The sequence below is a fragment of the Pleurodeles waltl genome, chromosome 12 (genome assembly GCF_031143425.1).
Source record: "Pleurodeles waltl isolate 20211129_DDA chromosome 12, aPleWal1.hap1.20221129, whole genome shotgun sequence".
NCBI lineage: Eukaryota > Metazoa > Chordata > Amphibia > Caudata > Salamandridae > Pleurodeles > Pleurodeles waltl.
The window spans coordinates 65,277,717-65,305,354 of record NC_090451.1 but is presented as its reverse complement, the minus strand read 5'-3'; the positions used below and the strand labels follow the sequence as shown (position 1 = coordinate 65,305,354).

Genomic DNA, 27,638 nt, shown 5'->3' with positions numbered 1-27,638 from the left:
AGTCCTACTATGTGCACACAGCCACGTTTTTTTTTATTGCTGTCCGCATTTTGTGAGATCACCTCAGTTATCTGGTTCTACAGAACGCAGACTTCAGAAGTAAGACAATTGCAATACACCAATAGTAGACGTGTTAACGATTTCAACGTCCAGGTCCGTATCAACTGGTGAATTGCTTTGATATTCACTTAAATTAAGTAATTACGACCATTCATTCTATGCTCTGTGATAACACTAACAAAGGTGTCATTCTTAATGATGCAATAACCTTGATCAATTGTGGCCAGGTGGACCAGCCATTATGATGTGTACCGAGCACATGTATGCAGTTTGAATTGAATTGTCGACCCATGATAAGAAACAATACATTTTGTACAATATTTGATACTAAATTTTGAGTGCCCTGATGAAGTTCACAGGAGGTGAATGAAACGTGTTGGCTGTCTCGTTTTGTGTCATCAAAGAAAATAAAGATTGATTTGGGATACATATCATCTTGATTGGACCTTTGTTCTAATGGATTATAATTTCTTGGTGCACTGCCACTTATAAAGAGTGAGTATATCAGGCTGCCCTTGCTGTTCTTCTGGAAAGTGTAATTTTGTTTTTCCCTTGTAAACACAAGACATTGAAGAAAACATCAAACTAGGTTTATCAGTTACATCTGGCAGATGGCAATCTAGAGAATTGCTTCTGATGCTGCTTGGATACACATTGAGGATAATTGGTCCAGTGTGAAAGGCGATTAAGTGCTTTGGCATAACGGGGAAAGAGGGCATGGAAGGGAAATGGACGACATAGGGATACACGGTTTAAGGAAGGATGGGGCTGGGAGGGAGGAATGGCATTGTTAAGGACAACATTGGAATGGACGGCATGGTGACATGTGGAAGGGTACCAAGAAGAAGGTGTCATGGTTTTTTGGATCAAGGGTCAATCTTTACCATTCCTGGCTGATTTCCCTTGACCCTTAGTCAAGCACAGTTCTACCAATCTGAGTGGGGAAAATGCACAGGTGGTGGCTCACGAGTCTCCACTGAACTTACCCACAGGGAGTTTGGGGTTTCAACATCACAGAAATAAACCAGCACCTGCCAGACACAGGGTTTTAGTGGGTTCACTTTCTCCTTTCCCTATACAGCACACACAAAAAGCATGAAGCATTGCTTGGAACCAATTTAATGCATAACATCCGTAAAACTACTATAGTAGTCAATACAATACCTGTAATGATAATAGATGAGCAAACAGTAAATATTATGAATGCAGATAACATAATACATTAAATTAATTTCCTTTGCATTAAACCTTCACTAAAGACAATTAGCATTGAAAATGTTTGCCATTGCAAAGGGTGCACATCACTTGTCGCATACCTGGATGCGAGAACTAACAGCCTGTACTGCCTGCAAGGACAGTTTGGGGGTCATTACGACCCTGGCGGGACCCTGGCCATTTTAGCCCCGGCGGTGATAATCCGCCAGGGCAGCGCTGCAAGCAGCGCTGCCCTGGGGATTATGACTCCCCTACCGCCAGCCTGTTTCTGGCGTTTTGCACCGCCAGGAAGAGGCTGGCGGTAAGGGGAGTCCTGGGGCCCCGTGCAGCTTTTCACTGTCTGCATAGCAGACAGTGAAAAGCGCGATGGGTGCTACTGCACCCGTCGTACGGCCGCAACATCGCTGGCTCCATTAGGAGCCGGCTCCTATGTTGCGGCCGCATCCCGCTGGGCCTAGTGTCCTAGTAAACCTAGTTTACGCCCGCCGGCCCAGCGGGATGTTGTAATGGGGACCGCGGGAGTGTGGCTGCATTGGCGGCCGCACAGCGGTTACAGCTTAGCGGGCGGCGGTAGCCGCCCGCCAATGTTGTAATGACCCCCTTTATGTTTTTGGGATCCAGGATATTTTCAATCTGTGGCTTTAGTAGAAAAACTGCAGATTCTTCAGAAGTCAATATGTTCCTCCCTCCCCAAGAGGACTGAAAGCACTGCTCCTATATTGCTTTCTAAACCATTGTCAGAAAACTATCAACATTACCTGTGATGTAGGATGATAGAACACCAATGTTCATTATTCCACCATTTTACAAATGCAGGCTCTCTATATTAGTATTAAAACACTATCCAACAGGTGAGTCTATGAATAGGAAAAGTAAAACACATTGTCAAAACTCATCATGAGTACAGAACGTAGTTAGCGGTGTGCGAATTTTGTGTAATTTGCTTTTGCTTAATTATACAAAATTACAGAAAATGTGGAGTAATTAAGTGAAATTGAAAATCCGCGTTTGGTTTTATATTTTAGAGTGAACTGCGCCTTTGTGTCTATTTTGGACCCAAGGGCGCATTTTGTGCTAAAAAAAGCTCACGCGCCGTAAACAGGTCCTGTGCGCTTACACTAGATTTGTGCTGTGAACAGCATGTAATTGTGCAACATGCTCATCTTAGGAACTTTGTGTAGCAAGCATAATGTGAAATTATCAAAATTACACAAGATTGTGCCCGTGTAATGCAGATTTTGCCAGGGCCTAAGTGTTATGCAATTATAATCACAATAAAGATAAATATGGAAGTGATAAGCCTATGAGGCCTTTAGTGTGTAAAGAATGATTGGCAGATGCACAATATTAATGGAATTGGCAAAATCAATACAGAACACATCACAGTGTGGAAAGGATGGCATATGGGGGAATGACAGCTGTAGGTGAAGGAGAGAGGAAGACATGGAGAAGGGCTTTATGAGGCAGAATGGCTTAGGGAAGTATGGAAGGGGGAAGGATGGCATGCGGAGGGGGACGTGAGGAAAGGATGTCACGGAGAATGGACCTGAAGGAGAAGCATCACATGCCAACCCTTTACTGAATTTGTTGTTTTGTAGTTGCCTGCACCCAGTCCTCCACCACCCTCCAACCAAGAGACGAGCACCACCCCACGAAAGAGAAGAGCGCCTCCACCGCCCAGTGCCCCGGGACTGGTAAGGTGCCACCACTCCACTGTGAGACTGATGGTTCAACAGACTTACACCAGAGAGCTACAGCATAGCTTCTGCCAATAAAGGCAGTCACAAACTACCTACACCCTACTCTGTTTAGTGTATTGTTCGGTAAACAAAACAAATTTCACAGACAAAGATGACCTTGCACGGTTAACCTTGGGAGAACCTGGCTGGAAACTGTCATGTCATGTTGGTGTACTTATAGCTAGTGGTCAAAGTGGGCAGGATCGGAGGGGCCCGACGTGCCCATACTTTTATGATTTATGAAACACCATTCCCCTACTTTTTCTTAAAAGACAACCATCCCGGGACGGCTAATTCTGACAGTTTGAATGCTTCAGCTATTCAGTGACTCTCCTGTGCAGTGAAACCAGCGCCGGGCAGGCATCTAAACAAGCTATCCTGCCAGGGTGCCTGCTTGCCTGAAAGAAATGCAAATCTGAGCTACAAGTTAATCTGCAAGTGTAAAGCATGCCCTGGAGCCGGTACTGGCTTTAATTGACCTAATCACTCAAAGCTTTGTGTGACAAAGATTTATTATTTTTTAGTGGTAGTATAAAGAGTTAACAACTGGGCTGTGAAGCGTGTGCTTTTAATTACAAACGTATTTATATCGTGCGTACTACACGAGGAGATGTTAAAGGGACAGTAATGTTAAAATAATTCCACTACGTACACACTGGGTATTACTAAAATCTATTTTTTGGAAGAACCATTTTATTGTAAACATTTTGCACATTGCTGTGTGTAATGCAAGTTTAAAATGATGTATTACATATTTGCGCTGCTTTCTGTCACAGGCTGTGACCTCGTAGCACTAAAAATACACGTCACTCCACTGCACCAACCAAGACTCAATTCTGTGGCTCTCTGGTTACACACAAACCTCTGCAATGCATTAACTAATTTTAAGCTGCATGTTATTTTATATGTAGCTACCTGAGGGTGAAAGACCAAAAAATGTTACAGAATATTTTCTTTTTTTAGCCACACCTTTGACCCCCGTCCTGATGCTCACTGACTTGGTCCCCACTGCATGCAGCATCACAGTTTCTATACTTTTTTAATGCATAGCATAGTGCTCTTTCTTCTCCTACAGCACAAAAAATGTATGATGGGGAAGAACAAATAGTAGAAAAAGAGTGCACAAGGACAGGATCTTAGTTTCATTTGAAATATTCAGTTGTTTCTGAAAAGTTTTAGTTACAGGCAAGTGGAGCAGCAAATTAGAACACCTGAATGCACGGCGAACCCTGGGGCTGCCATACACGTAAAGGTGCCGAACCCTAAGATATGCACGGGTACCCTTACATTTTTGTGTACGTTTTATAAGCTATAGATTTGTGGGGGAGGTGCCTGATATGTAATTTGATATCCTTGGCCGTGAGTAATGTAGAATTTGAAGTGAGGGTCCTCGATTAGTAAGAATCACATTGTAATACTGCTTATCCAAAAGTTAAGTAATTCCAATATTATATATTACAAATAATTGCAGAAAAGAGAGGATTCGGAGGTCTGCAGCCAACACGTGTTTCGCCCTGTCATTGCTTGCAGGCCTAGGCCTTTTTCAGGGCTTGAAATGACAGTGAGTTCTAAATACAAATACATCAGGGGACTATTAGACATCACAGGACTTTAAGACCAGGCTGTTTAAAAACATGAATCCTCTAAAGTCTGGCAGAGCAGCCATGGTGGCATGTTCTGAACATGTGCCCCTGGCTTGCCCTTGAAGGTTGAGTGGTAGGGTTCTTTTCTTCCCTCCCTGACCTTGCCAAAGACTGGATTAGTATATTTAACACATACAATACCTCTTTCCCTAAGGCAGGAAGGCACAGTTTCACTTTCACTAAAGCAAGGCCTTCTAAATGCTGTGAGGCTTAGAGCAGCACTGCAGATACATATTGCCCTGGCACTTATATGCCCAATTTTATCACTCACCACACTCACACTTCACTTTATGCCTACACCAAACACAACACACAAATCCTTTACCACATGCTTACACACACAATGTCATTTCAGATCATACTCGCAGTTGCACCACACATGCAAAACTACACAAGTCACCTCATCAAAAAGTTATCACAAGGTACACACACTTTCTTAACTCGCCCGGGCTCTCACCTACTGTTCACTCTTTCAGGAATTTACCAAATGGTGTGACTCCTATCTTCCCCAAAACACCTAGAATACATTTTTATCCTGTACCACTCTCACATTTTAACAATGCATGACCAACTTTACAACACTGTCACCAAACTTACATTTCTGCATTTGATACTTAAATTACATATTACTATCTCTTTAAAAAGATTCCTGCAGGGAGGCACTTCCTGGCACCCTCATGAGTTTTATTTGACACCTTTTGTTTTCTGATTTTCAGAGCAGACCCCAGACTCCAACACAAGCTCCTGCTCCATCCCTGGCACCTGCACCGACTCCAGTTAAGAGTAGCTCCAAACCCAACAAGCGTAAAGGAGATGCTAAGAAGTCTGCGAAGGTAATACCTGCTTCTGGAGGCAGAATATGCCAATAGAGGATTATTCCCGAGCATTCTAAGGGCTAAGGTACGCCGATATCACTAACAAATCTGCGCCATCATCAATCTTTCTTTCACCCGTTGCAGGAGGACAAGGATGTGAATGAAGAAATTGTGCGCCTAAGGCAAGAACGCACAGACCTTCTGCAGAAGATCCAGAACCAAGAGCAGATGCTGAAGAAACAGAAGAAGGAAGTGAGTCTGAAAATGACAGAGTGCGTAGATAAGGGGGTAGTCACCATCTGAGATATAAATTATAGAGAGGGGGGTCAGTCATCAACAGGATGTTTCTCATTGACAGGAGTGCAATCAACATCCAGGAAATCATAGAGATCATAGAGTAGGGACTAATCACCATTGAGAGAGGGGCAAAAATTATCTAGGGCACAGATCGTAGAAAGAAGAGCAGTCAAAATGCAAGCAGTCATAGAAGTCACAGAGTAGGGACTAATCACCATAGACAGAGGGGCAAGAAATATTTAGGACATAGATCATAGAGAAGAGAACAATCAATATCCAAGAGTTCATAGAGGTTATCAAGTAGCAACTTATCATCATAGAGAGAGGGCCAGAATGTATCTAGGGCACAGATCATAGAGAGGAGAGCAGTTAAAATGTGAGAGGTCATAGAAATCACAAAGCAGGGACTAATTACCATAGAGAGAGGGGCAAACACCATTTAGGAGACAGATCATAGAGATGGGAGCAGTCATCATTGAAGATAGAGATCATAGAGTAGGGTCTAATTACCATCTACGAGACAGCTCATAGAGAGCGGAGCAAACACTATCTAGGATATAGATCATAAGAGAGCAATCAACATCTGATATAGAAATCATAGAGTAGGGACTAGTCACCATGTACAATTCAGAACATAGGGGGTCATTCTGACCCCGGCGGAAACCGCCAAAAGACCGCACCGCAGTCAAATGACCGCGGCGGTCATTCTAACTTTCCCGCTGGGCCGGCGGGCGATCCCCAAAAGATCGCCTGCGGCCCAGCGGGAAAGCCCCTGCAAAGAGGAAGCCGGCTCCGAATGGAGCCGGCGGATTTGCAGGGGTGCGACGGGTGCAGTGGCACCCGTCGCGATTTTCAGTGTCTGCAAAGCAGACAGTGAAAATCATTGTGGGGCCCTGTTAGGGGGCCCCTGCACTGCCCATGCCAGTGGCATGGGCAGTGCAGGGGCCCCGAGGGGCCCCACGACACCCGTTCCCGCCAGCCTGGTTCTGGCGGTGTAAACCGCCAGAAACAAGCTGGCGGGAAGGGGGTCGGAATCCCCATGGCGGCGCTGAAAGCAGCGCCGCCATGGAGGATTCCCTGGGCCAGGGGTAAACCGGCGGGAAACCGCCGGTTCCCCTTTTCTGACCGCGGCTTTACCGCCAGCCTGTTGGCGGTGCTTCCTCTGCCCTCCACCCTGGCGGTTTCAAACCGCCAGGGTCGGAATGAGGGCCATAGAGAGTGAAACAACCACTATCTAGGACCATGATCATAAAGACAAAATAAGTCATCATCCAAGATAGAGAATTTAGAGTGGGGACTAATTACTAATTACTATACATCCCATAGAGTGGAGCAAACACTATCTAGGGCACAGATCATAGAGAGGAGGGCAATCAACATCCAAGATGGAGCTCAGTTACCACAGAGAATACATATTGTGGAGAAGAGAGTAATCAGAACAAGATCATTGAGTGGGGAGTGATCACCATGTACTTTACAGATTATAGAAGGTGGAGCAAACACTATCTGGGTCACAGGTCATAGAGAGGGGAGCAATCATCATCTAAGATACAGATCATAGAGGGGGTGACTGCACCTATATAGAATACAGACCAATCAAAGGAGAGGAATCACTGTGCAAGGTACATATCATAGAGAATGGAGCAATTACCGTCTAGAATACAGACCATAGAGAAAGGAGCAGTTACAGACCAGTAAATAACTCATAAACATGAATAAAATCTGTCATTCAGACGGTGGACTGTAGAGAGAGAGCACAATCACTAACCATAAAGCACTTTGTAGAAGTGAAAGAGCAGCGAATTCACCACCTGGATCAATTTGAATGACATTTCACTAAATTTCACAGAACAAATACACAATTTCTCACCACTCTAGAAAATATCTATATTTGAGAATAGACCGTCGCACTCTGGGTGGTCTACCACCCAACACATATACCACAGAGACAGGGTGCTGTTGAGCGTCCCGAAGAAGAGTCGTGGGCTTGGTAAGATCATTTCCCCGTGGCCGAGTCATGGAAGCACTGGACTTGACAACCTACACAGGACCAGTACATGAAATGTTAACAGAACACGAAAAGGACTGTGCTTAACATGAGTGCACTAAGCACGTCAGTTGGAGAGAATACAATAAACTCAATATCTGCTAAAAAAAACTGTGAGGTGTATGAGGAATCCAGTACTGTCTGACTTGAAATGAAGATATTTATAATGAAAAGGAAAACAAATGGCCCTGGAAGGGGAATAACCACATCAAAGACACTTGATGGAAACAAATGCAATTATTTGCTTTTGCGCCTAGACGCAAGGATAATGGAGGGCTCTGCATGGCTATTTCTAGACATGTGTCATGCGTAGAGTTGACAAACACAAGAATCATCCATAACACTCATACCACTTAAACTATGTTGTATGAACATACTTCTCTTGAATTATTGATTGTTGTGTGCTCTTCATCGTCAATCGGGTATTGCAATAATCAGTTTGATCCATTGGTGAAGGATGTAGTATACCCTTGCTCTCTCTGGGGTCTGTGCCTCCTTTGGTGATCAGAAAAGTGTGTTGTTACATATTTTGGAATGCAGCAGTATTTTGGTTTGCTCATAAGCATTTGGATGATTTGATGGTAAGTTTTGTTTTGTTTTGATGAGTCTGGTCTACAGTCAATCATTCTAGCCTCTTCATAAATTATCACCTTTCTCTTTCCCCCGCAACAGAGATCTAATTTGGAAGAAAGCACCATCCACTCCTGTGAAGAACAGGTGAATACTTTCTCATCTCCAGCTGGTGGACTTGGGGTGGTAGTATTTCCAAACACCAGATCCACAATGCCCTGAATGAAACATTCATGTGGTTGTTTCACCTCTTGCGGAGCTGTGTGACTGTAGAGTGCGTGGATGAGGAAAGGCATTCTTGTACCACGGAAGGGTCTGTTAAAGTGGAACCTTGTATAATAAGTCTCTACATCTCCTCGACCAACAGATACGTGTTCTCCAACAGCAGCTGGCAGAGAAAGACCTAGAAAAAGATCAACTCAGACAGGGGATGGAGGCTCTGCGTAGTCAACTTAAGGTACAGTAGATATTGTCTGTTTGTTCAGTCGGAGGTCGTAACAAAAGGGCAGGAGTGAAATCAGAAAGATTTGCCACTAATCCACACATCCATTTAAGTTGAGGTGTACATATTTTCAGACTTTGGAGACCCTTGATTGTAATGTGTCTGGTCAATGTGAATCTGCTTAGTTCATAAATATTATGGAGGTTGTAGCCCAGGGATGATATTTTCATTTCCTCCAAGGATTGAACAAATGGAGTATACCTTTAAACTCTGATTGAAAGCTCAAGTGTTCTGTAGTTGATTAAATGCCAGGTTTAGGGGAGTGTGGGATAGGGATGTCTGCCAAAAATCAACTGAAGTTCCATCTGTCTTCCATAATATGAATGGACTGGAAGGCATACAACCCAATGGCAGAGACTTCTTCTCCAGCATCAGGCCCGTCACGAGCTGAGGCTGAACTTTTACAAACGATCAATTAACAGTCACCTTCTCAAAGGCGACTTGCCCCCTCAAGGACAAGGGATTACAAATTGCCACAGACATTAAGGGCCTGATTCTGACCCTGGCGGTAAAAACCGCTAGGGCCGTGGTCCGCCAACAGGCTGGCGGTGCTCCTTTGGGCATTCTGCCCGCGGCGGTACAGCCGCGGCCAGAAACGGAAAGTCGCCGACTTTCCGCTGCCCAGGGGAATCCTCCATGGCGGCGCAGCTTGCTGCGCCGCCATGGGGATTCCGACCCCCATACCGCCATCCTGTTCCTGGCGGTTTCGGCCGCCAGGAACAGGATGGCGGTATGGGGTGTCGTGGGGCCCCTGGGGGCCCCTGCAGTGCCCATGCCAATGGCATGGGCACTGCAGGGGCCCCCGTAAGAGAGCCCCACTTTGAATTTCAGTGTCTGCTTAGCAGACACTGAAATTCGCGACCCGTCGCACCCCTTCCACTCCGCCGGCTCCATTCGGAGCCGGCTTCCTCGTGGAAGGGTGTTTCCCGCTGGGCTGGCGGGCGGCCTTTTGGCGGTCACCCGCCAGCCCAGCGGGAAACCCAGAATAACCGCGGCAGTCTTTTGACCGCGCAGCGGTATTCTGGCGGTCCCAGCCAGGCCGGCGGCGTCCGCCGCCGGCCAGGGTCAGGATGACCCCCTAAATTCCATAGGCAAATTTAAAGCAATGTCTGTTCCAGGAAGTAAGGAAGAAAAATCTCTCCACGGCAATAAACCATAGTAGAAAATATCTAGTTGAGAAGGTAGTTTTTGTATAGACCCCAATTTCCTGAACATCTCTTGCATTAAGACTCAACAGAAATTCCATTCTGTTGCTGACGATTACTTCTCCTAGTTATCAGACAGTCTCAAAGATGGAGAAGTCTTCAAGAGGCTTGGCAGATGGAGATCTGGATTATATTTCTGGCATAGACACCTGACACTTGTGTGATTTTGGGAAGATCACTTCATTGCTCTATGCCTCCAGTAGGACATATGCCTGTAAATAAGCAGAAAGTTTGCTGATTGATCCTGGTCTGTGGCAGACTTCACATACCTTCCTATTCCAGTTACTGCATCCTCTGTCCTGCTAACAATGAATCTGCCAGAGCACCTAATAGATTGTTGCAGTCAGGGTAAAGACTGGAACCCAATGTACTAAGTGGGTTTGCATTGAGACTCAAAGGTGAGCAAAATCACAGCCATCATGAGACAATTCTCAGTGTACCACTGGAACGCTGCAGTGCAACTCATCGCAGTTCAGATGGGGGAGGTTGCATGCAAAGGGCATTCCCCTCTGGATTGCAATGCTATCTATCAATAGCTTGCCCTGACAACTACGACTGTAAACCATGGATTGGATACTGACATACAAAAGTGTCCACTGGCGAAGAGAAAGCGGTTTATGTGGGGTGTCAGTAGTGGGAGAACAGACAGCTTTGTAAGTCAGATCTGCTCTAGACTGATCCAAATAAGGGATCTTTCAGAACTGGGAAGGAATTACACGTTGAGAAAACAGCGAGGAAATGACAACCTTAGCATCCAGGAAGGAAGTCACATATCAAGTCTAAGATAGACCTGGTACTTATGAGACTTCTTGAAAATATTTGGAAGCATACAATTAAATGTAGTCACCTTTGGGAGTGTACATAGCCGATCATTTTGGTTGCTTCATGTAAATTCTCCTAATATTTAAAATAGTTGATTTTCGGGTGTGTTGCTGTGCATTGTTTTGTATTGAAATTTAATTTTGCTTTGAGGTATCACAGAAGGAATTCATAAATGATACTAGAAAGAAGAAGAACAGCAGGCATTCCTGTTATAATTTTGCAGCTAATAAAATGCCAATCGTTCAACATAGATAACTAGAAAAATAAAATGCAAGGGAAAAGTTGTAGACCACCAAGGGACTCCATAAATAGCAAACAGCAAATTAACACTTTAGCTGGTGGCACTACTCTGTTGAAAAACTGTATGATTCTAGGATGCTTTCCATGTAGAAGAGTAATGGAAATGTATATACTGTGAGGCTTGGGTGAAAAACAAAGAAGCCAAGGTCCAGTTTGCGGGGGTCTGGGGCACATAAATTCAAGCTGTATGTGAACTAGTCCACACAGAAAGAAGACAAGAAGGTCAAGAACCCTAAAAAGACCAATCCTTTCTGTTTCACTCTCTAGAATGAAAACCAAAATTCTGGGGATCATGGTGGTGAAGAAGAGCTGCTGGATTTCCCAGGTAAGTTTCAGTATATCATTATGTTCCTAAAGTGCGTTTTTTGCATGTCCATCCATATCCCTTTCACCTCCCCATTGATCCCAGACATCCGCATCTGAAACTTCATGCATGCCCACCTCCATCATTTCCCTCTCATGTACATCACGTCTATATCCTCATCAACATCTCACCATCTTCATATTCATCCGCACCCAGATCCCCATCCTCGTGTCTATCGCCCCATAAACCCCCAACCTTCTACATCCCCTTCTCTATAATCTCTCACTATGTACATCTCCATCTCTGGAGCCATTTGCACCCATTCCCTCCAACACATGTTCAGTATCCAGACCGGTCCTCAAGTCATTGTCCCTTTTGAAGAGCCTCTGTTATACTGATATTTGAGAGCGCTCTCTAAGGGGATAGGCAGAGCAGAGTTAACCAAGGGGAGTGGTGGTACCAATGGCTTCCAATTGCATCCAAGTGTTGTAGACATTTTTCTAGTTCTGGGTGGACGCCTGCAGGGAGTAGTTGGTGATGGCCTTATTGCTGCTGTTGAGATTTCACCTCAGCTTTCCTGATTTCAGGGGCAGAGATGCTGCTGTCAAAGAAGATGCTGACTGGGACCTCCGAAGAGCTGCTGGGTGTGCTCCAGAGTCAGGTGGAGACCCTCACTGCTGAAAATAAAGATCTTCAGGAAAAGATTCAGGTATTGCCCACTTGAGGTGGTACAGGCCATCCACCACTTTTGACCAGCACATGGCTATCCGTTGTTCAGAGGCTGAGAGCGGAGGGGTGTTGGTCCAAATGGAAATCACTAAAATTGTTGGAATGCTGGTGTGCGCAGATGGCCACCAGAGCAGGGACAAACTCAGTCACATGTCTGGCTGGCATCACTGTTACCAACCTTTTTAAAAGCATTACAGTAGGAGAAACAAGCTATCTATTGGACACTCAACAGAACACAAACACTGCCAGTTACCTCTGCTTCTTCGACAGACCTGAAATAGACAAACAATAGACGGTTCTGCCTTTCAGAACACTCAGACTCCCCCCAATCACCAATCAAACACGCTCATCATCTAACCCTCATCAAATATCAAGGACAGAACCATGACAAATGTTGCCTGAGTTATTTTAACTTCAAATTAAAGTAAACATACACTGTGGACAACAACAATATACATATCTTTCTGAAGGAAGGATGAAGCTTTTATCCTACAGATACCCTAGGACAGGTCACGTGCTCTACTAAAGTGTTACATAGATTTATATATGAATTAGGGAAATCCTGCCACAAGCATTATGGATGAGAATGTCTCACTAAGGTCATGACCTCCAAACCGAGGGATCTTCATGAAATGCATGTCTTGATCTACCTCTGTCCACGTCTCCCTCTCTCCAAACTGTGCACCATAATGGGTTTAGCATCTTCTCTAGGGATTTGTATCTAATCTGAAGGTCACCTTGAGTGCCGTCAACAGGATCTTTTTAGATTTTCAGCATTCAAAGATCCATAAAATAAGTTAGCTTTGGTTAAGCAATAATGAACTCTATAATATTCAGCATTTCATATTATTGGTATTATTTGCTGCTATGGTTTACTCAAAAAGGTCATTGTTGAACCCCCACCCCTCCTTTTCCCGACACTGTAACTAATTCACAAAAAAATTTATCCCAACTTAAATTTACCACCAAAACATTTGTAATGCGTGCATGTGCAAAATATGCTTTCTTCTCAGTGCTGAATTGTTTTAAGTTTCGATGAGGGCAACTCTGCCTTGCACTTGTATATTTTTTAATGGGCAATATGCACTTGAGCACAATTAGGTGGGCAGAGATAGCGCAGAAAAGTCGAGTGACCAATTTTTACATGAACATTGGTAGTCCCGGAGGAAGGTTCTTGGGAATGGAAATGGAGCAAACTTCTGCAAATGCAAAAAAATACATGATTCATAATACTTGACCAAAGGATTTGTTCAAGTTTTCCTTAACACAAAAGCTTTTCTGTAGAATAGTTTAGTCTGCACAAGATATAAAATACTAAGTTACTGGGGCAAAAAATATATTGTGTTTCTAAGTCAGAAAAATGTAAATGGGAGCTGTGTCCCTCTGTAGATTGCATCATGCTTACATTATAATACTCCCATGCACAAAACACAAATGTTATCGACTTCTTAAGGATTTCCATGTTCATGATGCAGATGAAAAATGCTACTGTACATCTTGTGCATCTTGTGCAATCTTATAAAGAGCACATCACGAGCATTTCAATCTATTTTTATCTCAACAGATTTTGGAGGGTTATGAGAAGGATGACACCGACATGGAAGCCTCAGCTGACTTTATTCCCATCATCCTCTACGATTCCCTCAAGACCGAGTTTGACCGGCTGAAGGAGCAGTATGCTGAGGCGCAAGCTGCGACCAAGGCACTGGAGAGTGAGGGGGACGCTTCCTGCAAACTGGTACCCGCTGAAGCGTACGAGCAGCTGAAAGCTGAATATGAAGAGAAGATCCGTGCATTGGAAGAAGCCCATGCACGGTCATTAGCTGAACATTCAACTGAAGGCAGAAAGGAATCCACTGCTTCAGAAATACTCAAAGAAAAAGCAGATATTAGTGTGGGAAAGGAGGAAGAACTTACCAGAAACATGGCTGACCTCCAAGCAAAATATGCAGATGCTTTGGCAGAGGTTGGCCGCCTGCAAGAGCAGATACAGCTGGGTATACTCTCGGTGGAGGAGAAGGAGGGCTTGGAGAGCAACCAGGCTGAACTAGAGAAGGTTAAAGGGGATTTGCAAAAGGCCGTAGAGGATCTGAGACAAAAAGAAGAAAGAATAAAGGAACAAGAGAGCAGGACAACATCGGATGAAGGGGATACTGCTGGGCATCTCTCCCTTGACGAGCAGGAGAAATTAAGGGTCTCGCTCAGCAAATCCTTGGAAGAAGTCTCCAAAGAGAAGGCTTCACTGCTTGAGAAGTACAGGAAGACAAAGGAGGAGCTGAGGAACCTTCAGAGGTCAGTGAAGGAAAAGGCTGCTGGATCTCCAGAAGGTTCAACTGAAATTCAAGTTGGAACAGAAGAGCTTCAGGAGGTCCAGGCACAACTGAGGGAGCTGAGGGACCAAAATGCGACAGTCGAAGAACAGCATAAGCAGCTACAAGTGGACTATGAAAAGGCTCAGGAGGAGTTGAGCAATCTGAAGGAGCAGCTGAGCTCCTCCTCTTCCAAAGAGGACCATGAAGAGGCAGTGGAGAACCTCAAAGGGTCCCTAGCTGAGGCCAAAAAGAAGCTGCTCGAGCTTGAGGAAATGTACAGCCGGGCAAAGCAGGAAGTGAGCTTGCTGCAAAGAACTTCCAGTACGTACAAAGAGGAAGTTACTCAGCTTTCAGAGCAAGTAAGGGCAAAAGAATCTGTGGAGGCTGCACTTCAAGAGATGAAAGCCAGGGTGAAAGAGGTGGAGCAGAAGTTAGCAGCTAAGGACCAGGACGTGCAGCGGCTTCAAAAGCAACTGGAAGCCAACAGTCGAAGGACGGAGGCTGAGCTAGAGCACGAGCAGATCCGTTGCACCCTGGAAGCCGAGGTCAATACGTTAAACCTGAAGTTGAATGACCTGATGGTAAAGCACGAGAAGACCTGTACGGAGGTGTTCCAGGTGCAGAGGGAGGCACTCTTCATGAAGAGTGAGCGCCAATCTGCCGAAGCGCAGCTGGCCACAGTCCAGAAGCAGCTAGAAACCCTCAAGTCAGAGTCACAAAGAGTCCAAGAGCTGCATGGTCACATCGAGGCCTCAGCCAATGTGGTTAAGGAAAAGGACCGAAAGGTGAGGATATTCCACCATCTGTAACCGTAGTCCTTTTTTTGACTGTGCTTCTTTCTCTCCCATCCTCGCCCCCAAACATGAAATTCCTCCAACTGTTTCCTCAGAGCACTTGAACTTGTAATCAAATTTATTCTTTAAACTCCTTGCAGATCACAGAGTTATCCAAGGAAGTCTTTAAACTGAAGGAGGCCCTCAACAGCCTTTCACAGCTTTCCAGCCAGGGAGGGGTCCTCCCCAAACCAGGCCAGTACCAGAAGCAACACCAAACCCAGCAGGAGCTAGAGACACTGCAAAGCAAGCTGAAGGCCATGCAGCAACAACTGACAGTAAGTAGCTGCTACTTCAGCTTCTCCGTTGTGTAGATTACATTATTTACTAGTGAAATCACCAGAACTCTTTATAGGAGGACGTCGATGAAGAACTTAGAATAAAAATGTATTGATCATATGCAGGGCAATATAACTATAGTCATGAACGTGTAATCAGGGAAGGTTAATTAGCGTATAGAGTTTGCAATATCATTACAGTAAAAGTTGTAGCAAATGATGTTGCAGCCCTCACAACCTTTTAAATGACATTGACAACTCACCCATTCACCCTGCAGATGTCGATGAAATGACCACCAGATTAGCCTGGAAAAAAATTAAAACTGGATCCCAAAATGTCCTATATGTTTCCATGTATATGGTGCAAAAATAATAAATCTTATGAATATTAAAGAGTGAGATACTTTCTACACCATGAAAATTTGACATATTTATCAGAGATATCTTAACTCAAGTCAAAGCACAAAAGCTGATCCCTTATCATACTGGAGGCATTCTCAGGTGTTTGATGTCACCGGGGTCCCTCTTCAGACAATGACATCAGAGCTCCAATGAAGGGCACACACATCTTCCTTCCTCTACTCTGTCCTGGCTAACACAGATAGTTTTCCCATCTCTAATAAACAGCATAGCAATATAGTCCATATGGTCTACTATTAGCTTAAAATCATGTCTCATTAAACGTCAACAAAACATCTATTGTTCTAAAATTATTTCTGGGATCGGAGCGAAAAACACATACATCGTTAAAACAAATCCTAGGCTTTGTACAATGGTTGATGTTGACAGATGCAGATACCACCGCCAGCTCTGAACTTTCTATGGCCATCCCGGAAGGCTATGATATCCACAGTCATGACCGAGTTGGCAGGAAAGGCTGTGGTATCGCATTTATTTATAAAAAGGAATTTAATACCCGTTGTATCCCTATTATCACTTTGCTTTGCGAGGCTTTAATTTTTAGCATCGAAATTGCCAAAAATCAAACCTTTAACAGCTTATTAGTTTATCGCCCACTAGGCCCTTGCTCAGCATTTGCACAGGATATAAGCAAGCTACTAGAAGCTAATATTCAATAAAAAAGACTTCACTCATTTAGGAAATCTCAATTTTAATTCAGATCTTATTTCTGATGCAGACTCAGCAACTCTGCTGCAAACTTTAGTTGCTTTGGGGTCTCTCAGTTAGTTGTTGGCCCTACCCATACAGCTGGACACACATTGGATGTCATTTTTTCCAGCAACTCTTGATTATTCGATGTTAGTAATCTTTCGTCAGTGTGCAGTGATCACAGTGCTGTATTTTTTAATCTCAAACTGTTGTCACTCAACACTGAACTTTTAGCTCACCCAGCTCTGATTTCCTCACGCGCCTGGCATAAAATTCGGATCGAGGAGTTCGCCTCACTTTTAGCTGACTCTCGTCCTACCTTTGCTGAGGATTCAGACATTGCTGCACAACAGTATACTTGCTGGCTTGACAAAGCTGCATTAAAGCTAGTTCCAGTAAAGAGTTTTTAGAATCAAAAGACAGAGAAAGTCTGCACCCTGCTTTTCTGATGAGCTTAGAATGGCCACACAGAATTGAAGAAGGCAGAAAAGGAGATGGAGAGTAGATTACTCCCCCTTGGAAAAGATACTTATAAAAAATACTTAGCTAATTATAAATCATTTATTTTTTTCTACAAAATCTGCCTATTTTACTGATCAAATAAATTCCGCTGCTAACTCATCCAAGGAGTTATTTATTACGGTCAAAATCTGGCTTCAGATATTTCTAACACCATCAACAACTTTACTCAGTCCTTCTGTAACATAGTAGCGGATGCTTTCCGCCAAGCGTTAGAAGATGTTTACTCTTAGTTTGCCACTACACCTCCTACTACTCAACCAACAGATAACAATATTCACAATAGGCTTCTTATGGCCAGATGTAGGAAGGCATTTGCGCCTCGCAAACGGCGAAAAACGCCGTTTGCGAGGCGTAAATGCCCTCACGCGATGCAGAAACACATATTGCGAGTCGGTACCGACTCGCAAAATGTGTTTCCGACTCGCAAATAGGAAGGGGTGTGCCCTTCCTATTTGCGAGTCGCACCACGATGTAGAGTTGATTTGTGACCGCGAAAGCGGTCGCAAATCAACTTGCAGTTACCATCCACTTGAAGTGGATGGTAACTCATTCGCAAACGGGAAGGGGTCCCCAGGGGACCCCTTCCCCTTTGTGAATGGTCACAAAATTATTTTTTCAGAGCAGGCAGTGGTCCCATGGACCACTGCCTGCTCTGAAAAAAACCGAAACAAAAAGGTTTCGGTATTTTTTCTTTTGCAGCTCGTTTTCCTTTAAGGAACACGGGCTGCAGATAGAAAAGAAAACTGCTTTATTTAAAAGCAGTCACGGACATGGTGGTCTGCTGTCTCCAGCAGGCCACCATCCCCGTGAGTGCCTAGACTCGCTATGGGGTCGCAAACTGCGACCCACCTCATAAATATTTATGAGGTGGGTCTTTGCGACCCCATAGCGAGCTGCAGAAGGTGTCTGAGACACCGTTCTGCATCGCAAATTGCGAGTTGCAATTTGCCACTTACCTACATCTGGCTCTTAGTACCTTGAATCGGTTTGTTCCTCCCTCCGCTGATGAGGTTTTCTCTGCACTTAGAATGGCAAAATCGGGTTCTCCTAATGATCCCTATCAACCTATAGTGACATCTAAGGTGGTGGAGTCGCTTACCCCTGCCCTTATGGATATTTTTCACACTATGTGTAATTTGGGCATGTTTCTATCTGTTTGGAAGAAGGCATCTGTCCTGCCTTTTTTTGAGAAACCCTCCCTGGATCCACTTGATTCCATCAGCTACCGTCTCATATCCTGGCTACCCCTGCCAGCCAAAGTCATTGAGAAAGCGACAAATAAAGAACTGATGTCTCATGTACATTCCATTAGCCTTTAGATAACAACCAATTTGGCTTTCGAGCCGAGCATAGTACTGAGACAGCCCTCCTTAAGGCTACTGAGGAAATAGGTTCTTCCCTTGATCAGGGCGGCAGATCAACACTCATTCTACTTGATCTATCAGCAGCCTTTGACACGGTTGGTCATGGGCTGCTGATGGAGCGACTTGACAGGGTTAGCGTGACAGGAAGTGTCTGGAGACTACTGTGCTCCTTTTTGAGCAACCGAATGGGTGAGGTTGCATCCAACCTTACAGTTTGCCATGCGGGGTCCCTCAGGGGTCCTCACTCAGTCCAACATTGTTTAACATCTATGTCACACCACTGACTGAACTGATTAGATCTTTTGGGTTTTCACATCCAGGATGGCAGGCAACAGCCTTACGTTGAACTCTGCTAAGACAGAAGTCCTGCTGTTTGGCCCTAAACCATCTTTCTGGTCCCCCGTTTGGTGGCCCTCTGATCTAGGTGCACTTCCTGCACTGTCAGAACTGCCAGGAATCTAGGAGTCAACATAAATAACAAACTTTCCCTCCATGACCAAGTCAATGCAGTTCCATCACCTGCTTACTTATTGTGAGACTGATTAAGAAAATGTTTCAGTTCCTTCCAATCAGTGCTCGAAAAACTGTTGTTTCTGCCTTGGTTCTATCTAGAATCGATCATGCAAATGCACGCTACTTAAACGCTCATCAACATGTTTTGAACAAACTTCAAAGATTGCAGCACGTGGCAGCAAGAACTCTGGCCAAGATTTCAAAATATCAGCCTGCTTCTTCTGCCATTTGGAACATGCATTGGCTCTTAATTAGGAAGCATATTCTATTTAAGGCTCTTTGTATCGCCTAATAGGTGCTACGCAGTCAGGGTCTTGCCTTTTTTAAGCAGAAATGTGTTTCTCCTATCGCCTTACCATCTCACATCTCAGCAAACCACTTATGTAGCTGAGCCCTGAGGAACTACTTGTGCCACCTGATTATTTCCCACCTGTGTGGACCTCATTGGTACTTGAGTCATGGGTTTCTTATATCTGCCATATCATCCCACATCTTGGTGAACCTCTACATGTTTTAGAGCTCTGAGTAATTGCCTGCTCCCTCCATCATGCCACACTTGCGTGAATTTACAGGAATCTAAGTCCTGATATACTGCCTCATCAGCTCATACCTGGTTGGACCTCTCTGATTACTTGAAGCCTCAAGAACTTTGACTCAATGCTAATTATTTATTGTTGCTTTGGTGGAGCCATCTTTGAGATTACTTCTTTCTGCCCTGATGTGCAATGCACTACTTTGATAAATAGGCCTCATCCATCAACCCATTGTCCAATTCTAAACCCAGAATAGCTGTAATGAGCTGCATTTTGATAGGAGTGAAATGTCATGTTCATCATTGGCCATCATCATTGCCCCCAAATGGTCTATATTTATCTGTTCATGCAGCAATCAGTACTACTTAGTGATTTGTCAGTTCTGTCCTGTTCAGAGATTGGTTGATGCTTCCCTGGCCTCTGATTGGTTAATAATAATTTGCTTGTTTTTGTAGGACACAGAAAGACAGCACCGTTCACGCATTGCATTGTACCGGACCCATCTACTAAGCACCATCCAGGTCAGTCTTTGATCAGATGCCTTTCTTCAGGTACAAGGTCAGGATTAGAAAGGGATGGGTCAGCCAATCAGTGATCTATATAGCGCTGCTTATCACCAATGGAGTCTCAAGGTGCTGTCGTAAGGGTGCTGATCAGTCGAAGAGCCAGGTCTTGAGGTCCTTGTTGAACTGATTCAATGAGGGGACCTGCCTGAGGTGGGCAGGTAGCATGTTCCAGGTCTGCGCTTCTAGGTAGAAGAAGGATCTGCCTCCTACTGTGCACTTTCTGATTTTAGGGGGGGCGGCGAGGGCAAGTTGAGAAGATCGGAGTAGCCTGGCAGGGGTGTAGAAAGGTAGGTGGTGGTTGAGGTAGGCCGGTCTGCAGGGCCTTGTAGGCGTGTGTCAGGAGCTCAAAGGTGATACGTTTGTTGATGGGGAGCCAGTACAGATCTCTAAGGTGGGCGGAGATGTGGCTGTGGCAGGGGATGTCTAGGAAGAATCTGGCTGCTGCTTTCTGAATTCTCTGGAGTCTTGCTTGGAGCTTGTTTGTGATTCCAGTGTAGAGAGCGTTGCCGTAGTCGAGTCTGCCGCTGACAAGTGCGTGGGTGACTGTGCTTCTTGCCTCAGTGGGGATCCACTTGAAGACCTTCTGGAGGAATCAGAGAGTGTGGAAGCATGACGATGAGACAGCGTTGACTTGGTGGGTCATGGACAGCATGGAGTCCAGGATGATGCCTAGGTTGCCTGTGTGGTCGGTAGGTGGTGAGGGCACTTCCAAGGGCAGCTGGCCACCAGGAGTCATCCCAGGTGGAGGGAGTGGGACCCAGGATGTGGATCTCTGTCTTGTCCAAGTTGAGCTTGTGGCAGCTGTTTTTCATCCAGTCGGCGACTGCTCTCATTTTGTTGTGGAAATTGCTCTTGGCTGTTGATGGTTCGTCGGTGAGGGAGAGAATTAGCTGTGTGTTATCGGCGTAGGATACTATTGTATTGTATTGTAGTAGTGTTGATATAGCACTTACTACCCCTGATGAGGCGTTGAAGCGCTTTTCGGTGAACAGCACGCTACTCTGGAACCCAACAAGAATTAGTGATGGATTAGTATCGGGAAATATGAGTACAGTTTTAGTATTATTATGAGTTAATTTGAGCCGCGGATATGAGAGTTTGTTAGTTAGATTGACTGGAGTAATGGATGGGTGGAGGAGGAAAGAAATTCAGAAGTGTTAATTCGGAGTATATCCTTCATTTACTCAACCCAAAGGCTTGGGATGAGTAAAGGGGGATGGAGGAGGGAAGAGTCTGTGGAAGGGTTAGGGAGAGCATAGTAGCAGGGTGAGATAAATGAGGGAGAATTTAGTAGGGTTGTGTGGGAGGTCATGGTAGTAGAGTGAGGTTTGGTGAGTTAGATGTGGAAGCGGAGGGAAGAGCTTAGGCAGAGTTATTTAGGAGATGAAAGTAGTAGAAAGGATTTGGGATGAGTGAGAGTGGGAATGGAGGATAGTTTGATAGAGACATGACATATGATGATGGGTAGATAAGTGTGATAAGATGAGAGCAGGAATTCATAGATATCTAGTATAACAACCCACCCAGGAGCCATGCAATGACCCACGAACATGCCAAGCACAGAAACAACATATACACATACATACATACATATATATATATATATAATCATACACACATACACACACACATACAAACACACATGAATACACACACATATGCACATACAATATATAATTAGAACCATGGGTAAATATACTTAGTCAAACAGGTTTAAAGAGTGTGTGTGTATTTTATTGTTATGACATAGTAGCGATAGATATTTTCTAAAGAACTATACATAACTAGAAATAGACACATAATCAGAAAAAATATTTATCAACATAGGCATATGCAGTCCATAGTTGTTTGAATATGGTGGTTATGAAGGAAAGAGCCAACTCTTGAGTAGTTTTCTGAAGACAAGAAAGTTATCTGTGGCTCTTATAGTTGGGGGTAATGAATTCCATAGTTTAACTGCTTGAACGGAGAAGGATGTACCACCTATAGTCTTTTTCTTGTATGGTGGTGTTCTAAGGTGGGGTGCCAATCTTGAGCGGAGGTTTCTTTGTGGGATGTATTTGGTTATTTTGTTTCTGATAAAAAGCGGTCCTGTTCCATGTATAGCTTTGTGGGTGATACAACGCAGCTTGAAAGTGCATCTTCTGGCAATGGGTAACCAGTGTAGTGCTCTCAAGGCAGGGGAGATGTGGGCTTGCGGCTTTACATGTAATAGTAGCCTGGCTGTGGAATTTTGGATATGTTGCAGTTTTTTCATAATAGATAGAGATGATCCATGGTAGAGGTAATTGGCATAATCCAGTTTGGATAGTACAAGCGAGATAGTAGCTTGCACCTTGTATGGGAATCCGAGGTGGGGGAAGATGCGTCGTAAAGTCTTCAAGGTGATGAAGCTTGTTCGTGCTAATTTGTCCACTTGGGCATTCATAGTTAACTTGGAATCCATGGTGATTTCAAGGTTTTTAACTTCCTTGGATAATTGAGGAGGTGGTCCGAGATCGTCAGGCCAGACGCACAGAGGGTCATAACTTTTCCAGTCACCACATATTTCTGTTTTGGAGGTATTTAGTTTGAGATGGCGCCAGGTCATCCACTGATCAACGGCTCTGAGGCAACTGAAGATTTGTGAGTTTTCAATGTTTTTGGGGCATTCTAATTTAAGTAGTATTTGTGTGTCATCTGCATAGTTGTAGCATGTGAGATGGAAATCATTGATCAGTTCTGGTAAAGATATCATGTAGATGTTGAAAAGCAAAGGTGAGATGATTGATCCTTGGGGGACCCCTGATTTTGTGAGGTAGGGTTTGGAAGAGAAGGGGGGCGAGTAGATGATATCAGATCTTTTTTGAAGATAGGAAGTAATCCAGTCAAGAGCAGTCCCTGGTATTCCGGCTTCGTGGAGTCTTTGAATTAAGGTGTCATGGTCAACCGTATCAAAGGCAGCCGAGAGGTCCAAGAGAAGTAGTGCAGCAACTCCATTGCGGTCGACTGTGTTTTTAAGATCATCCCAGATTGCTATGAGTGCCGATTCAGTGCTTCTTCCTGGGCGGAATCCAGTTTGGAAGTCTGAAAGTATAGAATTGTCTTCAATGAATTGTCACATCTGGGCGAATGCTGCTCTTTCTATCAATTTGCCCAGGAAAGGTCCATTTGTGATTGGTCTGTAGTTGTTGGGGTCTTGCGGGTCTAGGTTTGTTTTCTTTAATAACAGTCATATGTATTCCTTTACAAAAGTTCCTGTAGTTAAAGAGTTGTTGATGATTCTTCTTACAGGTGTGGCAGCAGACGTAGATAGAAGAATGCTCTTGAAGATTTGTGGTGGGCAAGGGTCAGAAGGGCAACCGGAAGGTCTGCTTGCTTTGACCAAATCCATAAAATCATCCTGGGATATTTGTTTGAAGGACTGTAGAGGTTGGGTTGGTTTATTCTTAGAGGGTATTGTAGGAAAGGGGTTGGTGCTGATGGTTTTCTTCTGTTTTAAATAGGAGTCCAATGTGTCTGTCTTGGTTGTGTAGTGAGTTGCCAATTTGTTTGTGAAATCTTGAGTAGTGGGATGACTTCCTTCCATACATGTAGGTTTTCGAAATTCATTGAGAATTTTATTAAATTCCTTGGTTGTAGATTGAGCATTTTGAATTCTGTCTGATTAGTACCTTTTTTTAACTTTTTTGATTGATGATTTGTATATTCTGTTAAGTTTGTGTAGCTGCAGTTTATCTTGACTGTTGTTTGTTTTGAGCCAGGTCCACTGCAACTTTCTGATTTGTTGCTTTATCTTTTTAAGTTCGGTGTTTCTCCAAGGTGTTGGTTTTCTTTTGTCGTGTTTAGTTTTTCTGAGTGGTATTAGGATATCAAAAGCTTCCTGTAGCCACTCATAACGTTTTGGCACAGAATTAATTGTATCTAGATCTATGTTGGCCGTTAGTTGTGTTTCCAAGTCTTCCAAATTGAGTTTGCTCCATGGTCGATAGGTGCATGTATGTAAGTAGTTGTGGGTGTGTTGATTTGTGGAGTTGTATGTCGGAAAGTTATCAAATGGTGGTCTGACCAAGTGATTGGCATGATGCTATGAATAGTAACTAGTTCAGGCTTGGCAAAAATGACATCTAGGATGTGTCCAGCGATGTGTGTGGGATTGTGTACAATCTGATGTAGGTTCATTGCGACTAAGCCAATGGTGATGGCTTTTGGATGGGGCATATTGGTTTGTAAAACCAAATGTTTAGATCCCCAAGAATGCATAGGTTGGAGTATAGTGTAATAAGGTTTGAGACTGTGTCTAGAAAAGCATCTGGGAATGTGGAGTTGTTAGATGGAGGTCTGTAAAGGAGGAGAAAGTTACAGGAGGAAGTTGGAGTAGGGTGGCATCTGGTAAGGAGGGCTTCACAACCTTGTATGGAGATGTTGTCTGTTTTACTGAGGTTCAATGCCTGTTTGAATATAATAGCTAGTCCACCTCCTCTCTTGCCTATACGGTTTTGTGTGATGGTTTGATAGCCTGGAGGAACGGCTTCGTGCAACACTGGGGCCATGACATCTCCCAACCAGGATTCAGTTATGAATAGTAAGGCAGGTTGTGTGTCTGTGAGCAGGTCGTAGATGTGGTGCTTGTTTTTTTAGAGTGATCCAGCATTTATGAGCTGGCAGTTTAGAAAAGCTGTGTTAGTGGTAGTGTTGTTTTGTTTAGGAGAAGAGTAAGTAGTATGATATGAGCTTGAAGCAGGAGTGTTGCTAGTTGTGATAACTGTTTGAGGCTCACAATATTCTTGCTTTTTAATATAGTGTTCCTCTTCCAGCAGGTTAAGGAGGCATTTTGTTGGGTCTGTGTGTGTGGGTGGTGGACTTGGTGACTGAGAGAGCCATGAAGAGTGTACTGTTTTTTGTAGGGTAGTCTTATTATGTAATAGACAAGGGGATGCGAGGTTGCTAAGAGTGGCATGTTTTTTATTTTGTTTGCGTTTGTTTAGTGTGGATGGAGTATGGGTTAGGGGTGGTGGAGGAGCACATGGATCATGATGTAAGGCTCTAAAGTGTGCAATGGAGGAGAGGCGAGGAGAGGCGAGTGAATGAAAGTTGCTGGGTTGGGGTGCTTGTGGTAGGTGTTTGTGAAGAGTGAGAAAGTAGGGGTGAAGATAGGATGGAATTTGTATTCTTTGTGTAGTCCTGAGGGTGGGAGTGGGTATGACGATAAGTGTAATGTAAGTTTGTGTTGATTTGATGTGCTGATGTGTGTGGTCTGTATTGTTTTTGTGGAATAGTGAGAGGGGATATTGGTGTAGTTGTTTTTGGTGAGGGATTTGTATGTGAGTTAGTGCTGGTGAGTTGAATTTGAGTGTTAGATGGGGTGTTAATGTGTTTTGGAGATGAATGTACGAGGTGTGTAAGAGGCGATGGATGTGTGTCAGGGGAGTTAGTGCTAGTTGTGATGACTGGAAGAGGTAACATGTGTGGTGGAGTGAAGTATGGGGATTGTATGGTTGTGTGTAATTGGTGAAGAGAGGGGAAGAGTGTTTGTAGATGGTGTGTTTGAAGGCAGGGTTTGGGCATTGTTATGATGACAGGTGGTCTGTGTGGAGCAAACAGCGGATAGTGTTGTTGGTTAGTATGAGCAGAGAGTGTGTATCTGGAAGGCTGAGACTGAGAGAAATGTATACTGTAGTTTTGTGTTGTGTGGGTGATGGCAGGTTGTGTGAGTGGGAGTGGACAGAGTAGTGTTTGCTGTGAGAATGCAGGTGTTTGACTGTTGTAGTTGAGGAGGATATGTGTATATGTGTTGTATAAAGGGTATTGTGTTGGGTGATGGGACATTGCAATCTGTCTGTGGTCAGTTTGTGATGCATGATTTGGATGTCTTTGTAGAATATGTGTTTGCATGTTGAGGGATGTGTAGGAGCTAAAACCATTCCTGGTCAGTTGAGAATTGGGCAGCATTTCTGGCCGTAGTCCCTACCTGTCCCAAACAGGCCCAAACAGGCAACTGCCCTTATCCTCTCCGCCCTTTGCCTCAATGCCCGGGCTGAGACGCCCTGAATCCTAGGATTAAATAGCCCTACTGGCCAATAAGAAGCTGGTCCTAACCCTAGCCAATCCAATTTCTAGCCCTGATTCAAACAACTAATGGGAGACCCAGCCTTAATCACCAATCATAGCCCTATTCCTGACCACCAATCACAGCCCCAGCCCTAATACCAGCAACCAATCAGAATCCCAGCCCTATTCGCCAATCACAGCCCTAGAACCAACAGACAATCCGAATCTCAGCTCCACCAATCACCACCCTAGAACCAACAGCCAATCAGAATCTCAGCCCTATCCACCAATCACAGCCCTAGAACCATCAGCCAATCAGAATCTCAGCCCTATCCACCAATCACAGCCCTAGAATCGTCAGCCAATCAGAATCTCAGCCCTATCCGCCAATCACAGCCCTAGAACCAACAGCAAATCAGAATCTCAGCCCTATCCACCAATCACAGCCCTAGAAACCAACAGCCAATCAGACACAGCCCTAGAACCAACAGACAATCAGATTCTCAGCCCTATCCACCAATCATAACCCCAGCCTGGGAGCCAGCAACCAATGGAAAGACCATCTCCCAACAACCTATCAAAACAACATATGCAACAACCAATAGGACCTTATATAAGGAGCAAGTTAACTGTAGTCCAGTCCCTGTGGGCAGGGAGAAAGGCAGCTGCTGCTCTATTCAGAATCTCCTTGGTTACAGACAGGCTGAAACCACACTTCTAAGCTAGCAGAGTCTACTTTCCAGGTAAGGGAGAGGTTGTTTAAAAAACAAACACTGGAATACTGCTGGGCGCGCACTCTGAAATTGGGCTTTTTTAAAGGCAAAAAACAGGGGGGCAGACAGTTTTTAAACGCAATTTAAATCACAGATACAGATTAAAACAGTCTCCCAAAAACACACTCTGCAAGATGTATGTAGCCTTTTTACTTAGAAGAAAAAAAGGGGGGTGGGGGGTTATGTGCCACAAACTAGCAAGGCAATTCACACAGTCACGGCAAAAACAAATAAAGAAAAAACACCACTTTAAAAGAGGCCAGGCTATGTTGAGGTTGTGCTGTCTGAGGCAACTGAAGATTTGTGAGTTTTCAATGTTTTTGGGGCATTCTAATTTAAGTAGTATTTGTGTGTCATCTGCATAGTTGTAGCATGTGAGATGGAAATCATTGATCAGTTCTGGTAAAGATATCATGTAGATGTTGAAAAGCAAAGGTGAGATGATTGATCCTTGGGGGACCCCTGATTTTGTGAGGTAGGGTTTGGAAGAGAAGGGGGGCGAGTAGATGATATCAGATCTTTTTTGAAGATAGGAAGTAATCCAGTCAAGAGCAGT

The 27,638-nt window shown here is 44.3% G+C and overlaps 1 protein-coding gene across 1 annotated transcript in view; it reads left to right on the top strand.

Annotated features, from left to right (window-relative positions):
• ANKRD24 (ankyrin repeat domain 24) overlaps window positions 1–27,638 on the top strand; it is a 62,581-nt gene that overhangs the window by 21,949 nt on the left and 12,994 nt on the right. Inside the window, exons 10-19 of the mRNA XM_069215897.1 lie at window positions 2,874–2,969; window positions 5,374–5,490; window positions 5,617–5,724; window positions 8,489–8,533; window positions 8,754–8,843; window positions 11,483–11,540; window positions 12,107–12,228; window positions 13,813–15,345; window positions 15,495–15,671; window positions 20,169–20,234. Coding sequence (XP_069071998.1) covers window positions 2,874–2,969; window positions 5,374–5,490; window positions 5,617–5,724; window positions 8,489–8,533; window positions 8,754–8,843; window positions 11,483–11,540; window positions 12,107–12,228; window positions 13,813–15,345; window positions 15,495–15,671; window positions 20,169–20,234 — 2,412 coding nt within the window. The remainder of the gene's footprint in view (window positions 1–2,873; window positions 2,970–5,373; window positions 5,491–5,616; window positions 5,725–8,488; window positions 8,534–8,753; window positions 8,844–11,482; window positions 11,541–12,106; window positions 12,229–13,812; window positions 15,346–15,494; window positions 15,672–20,168; window positions 20,235–27,638) is intronic.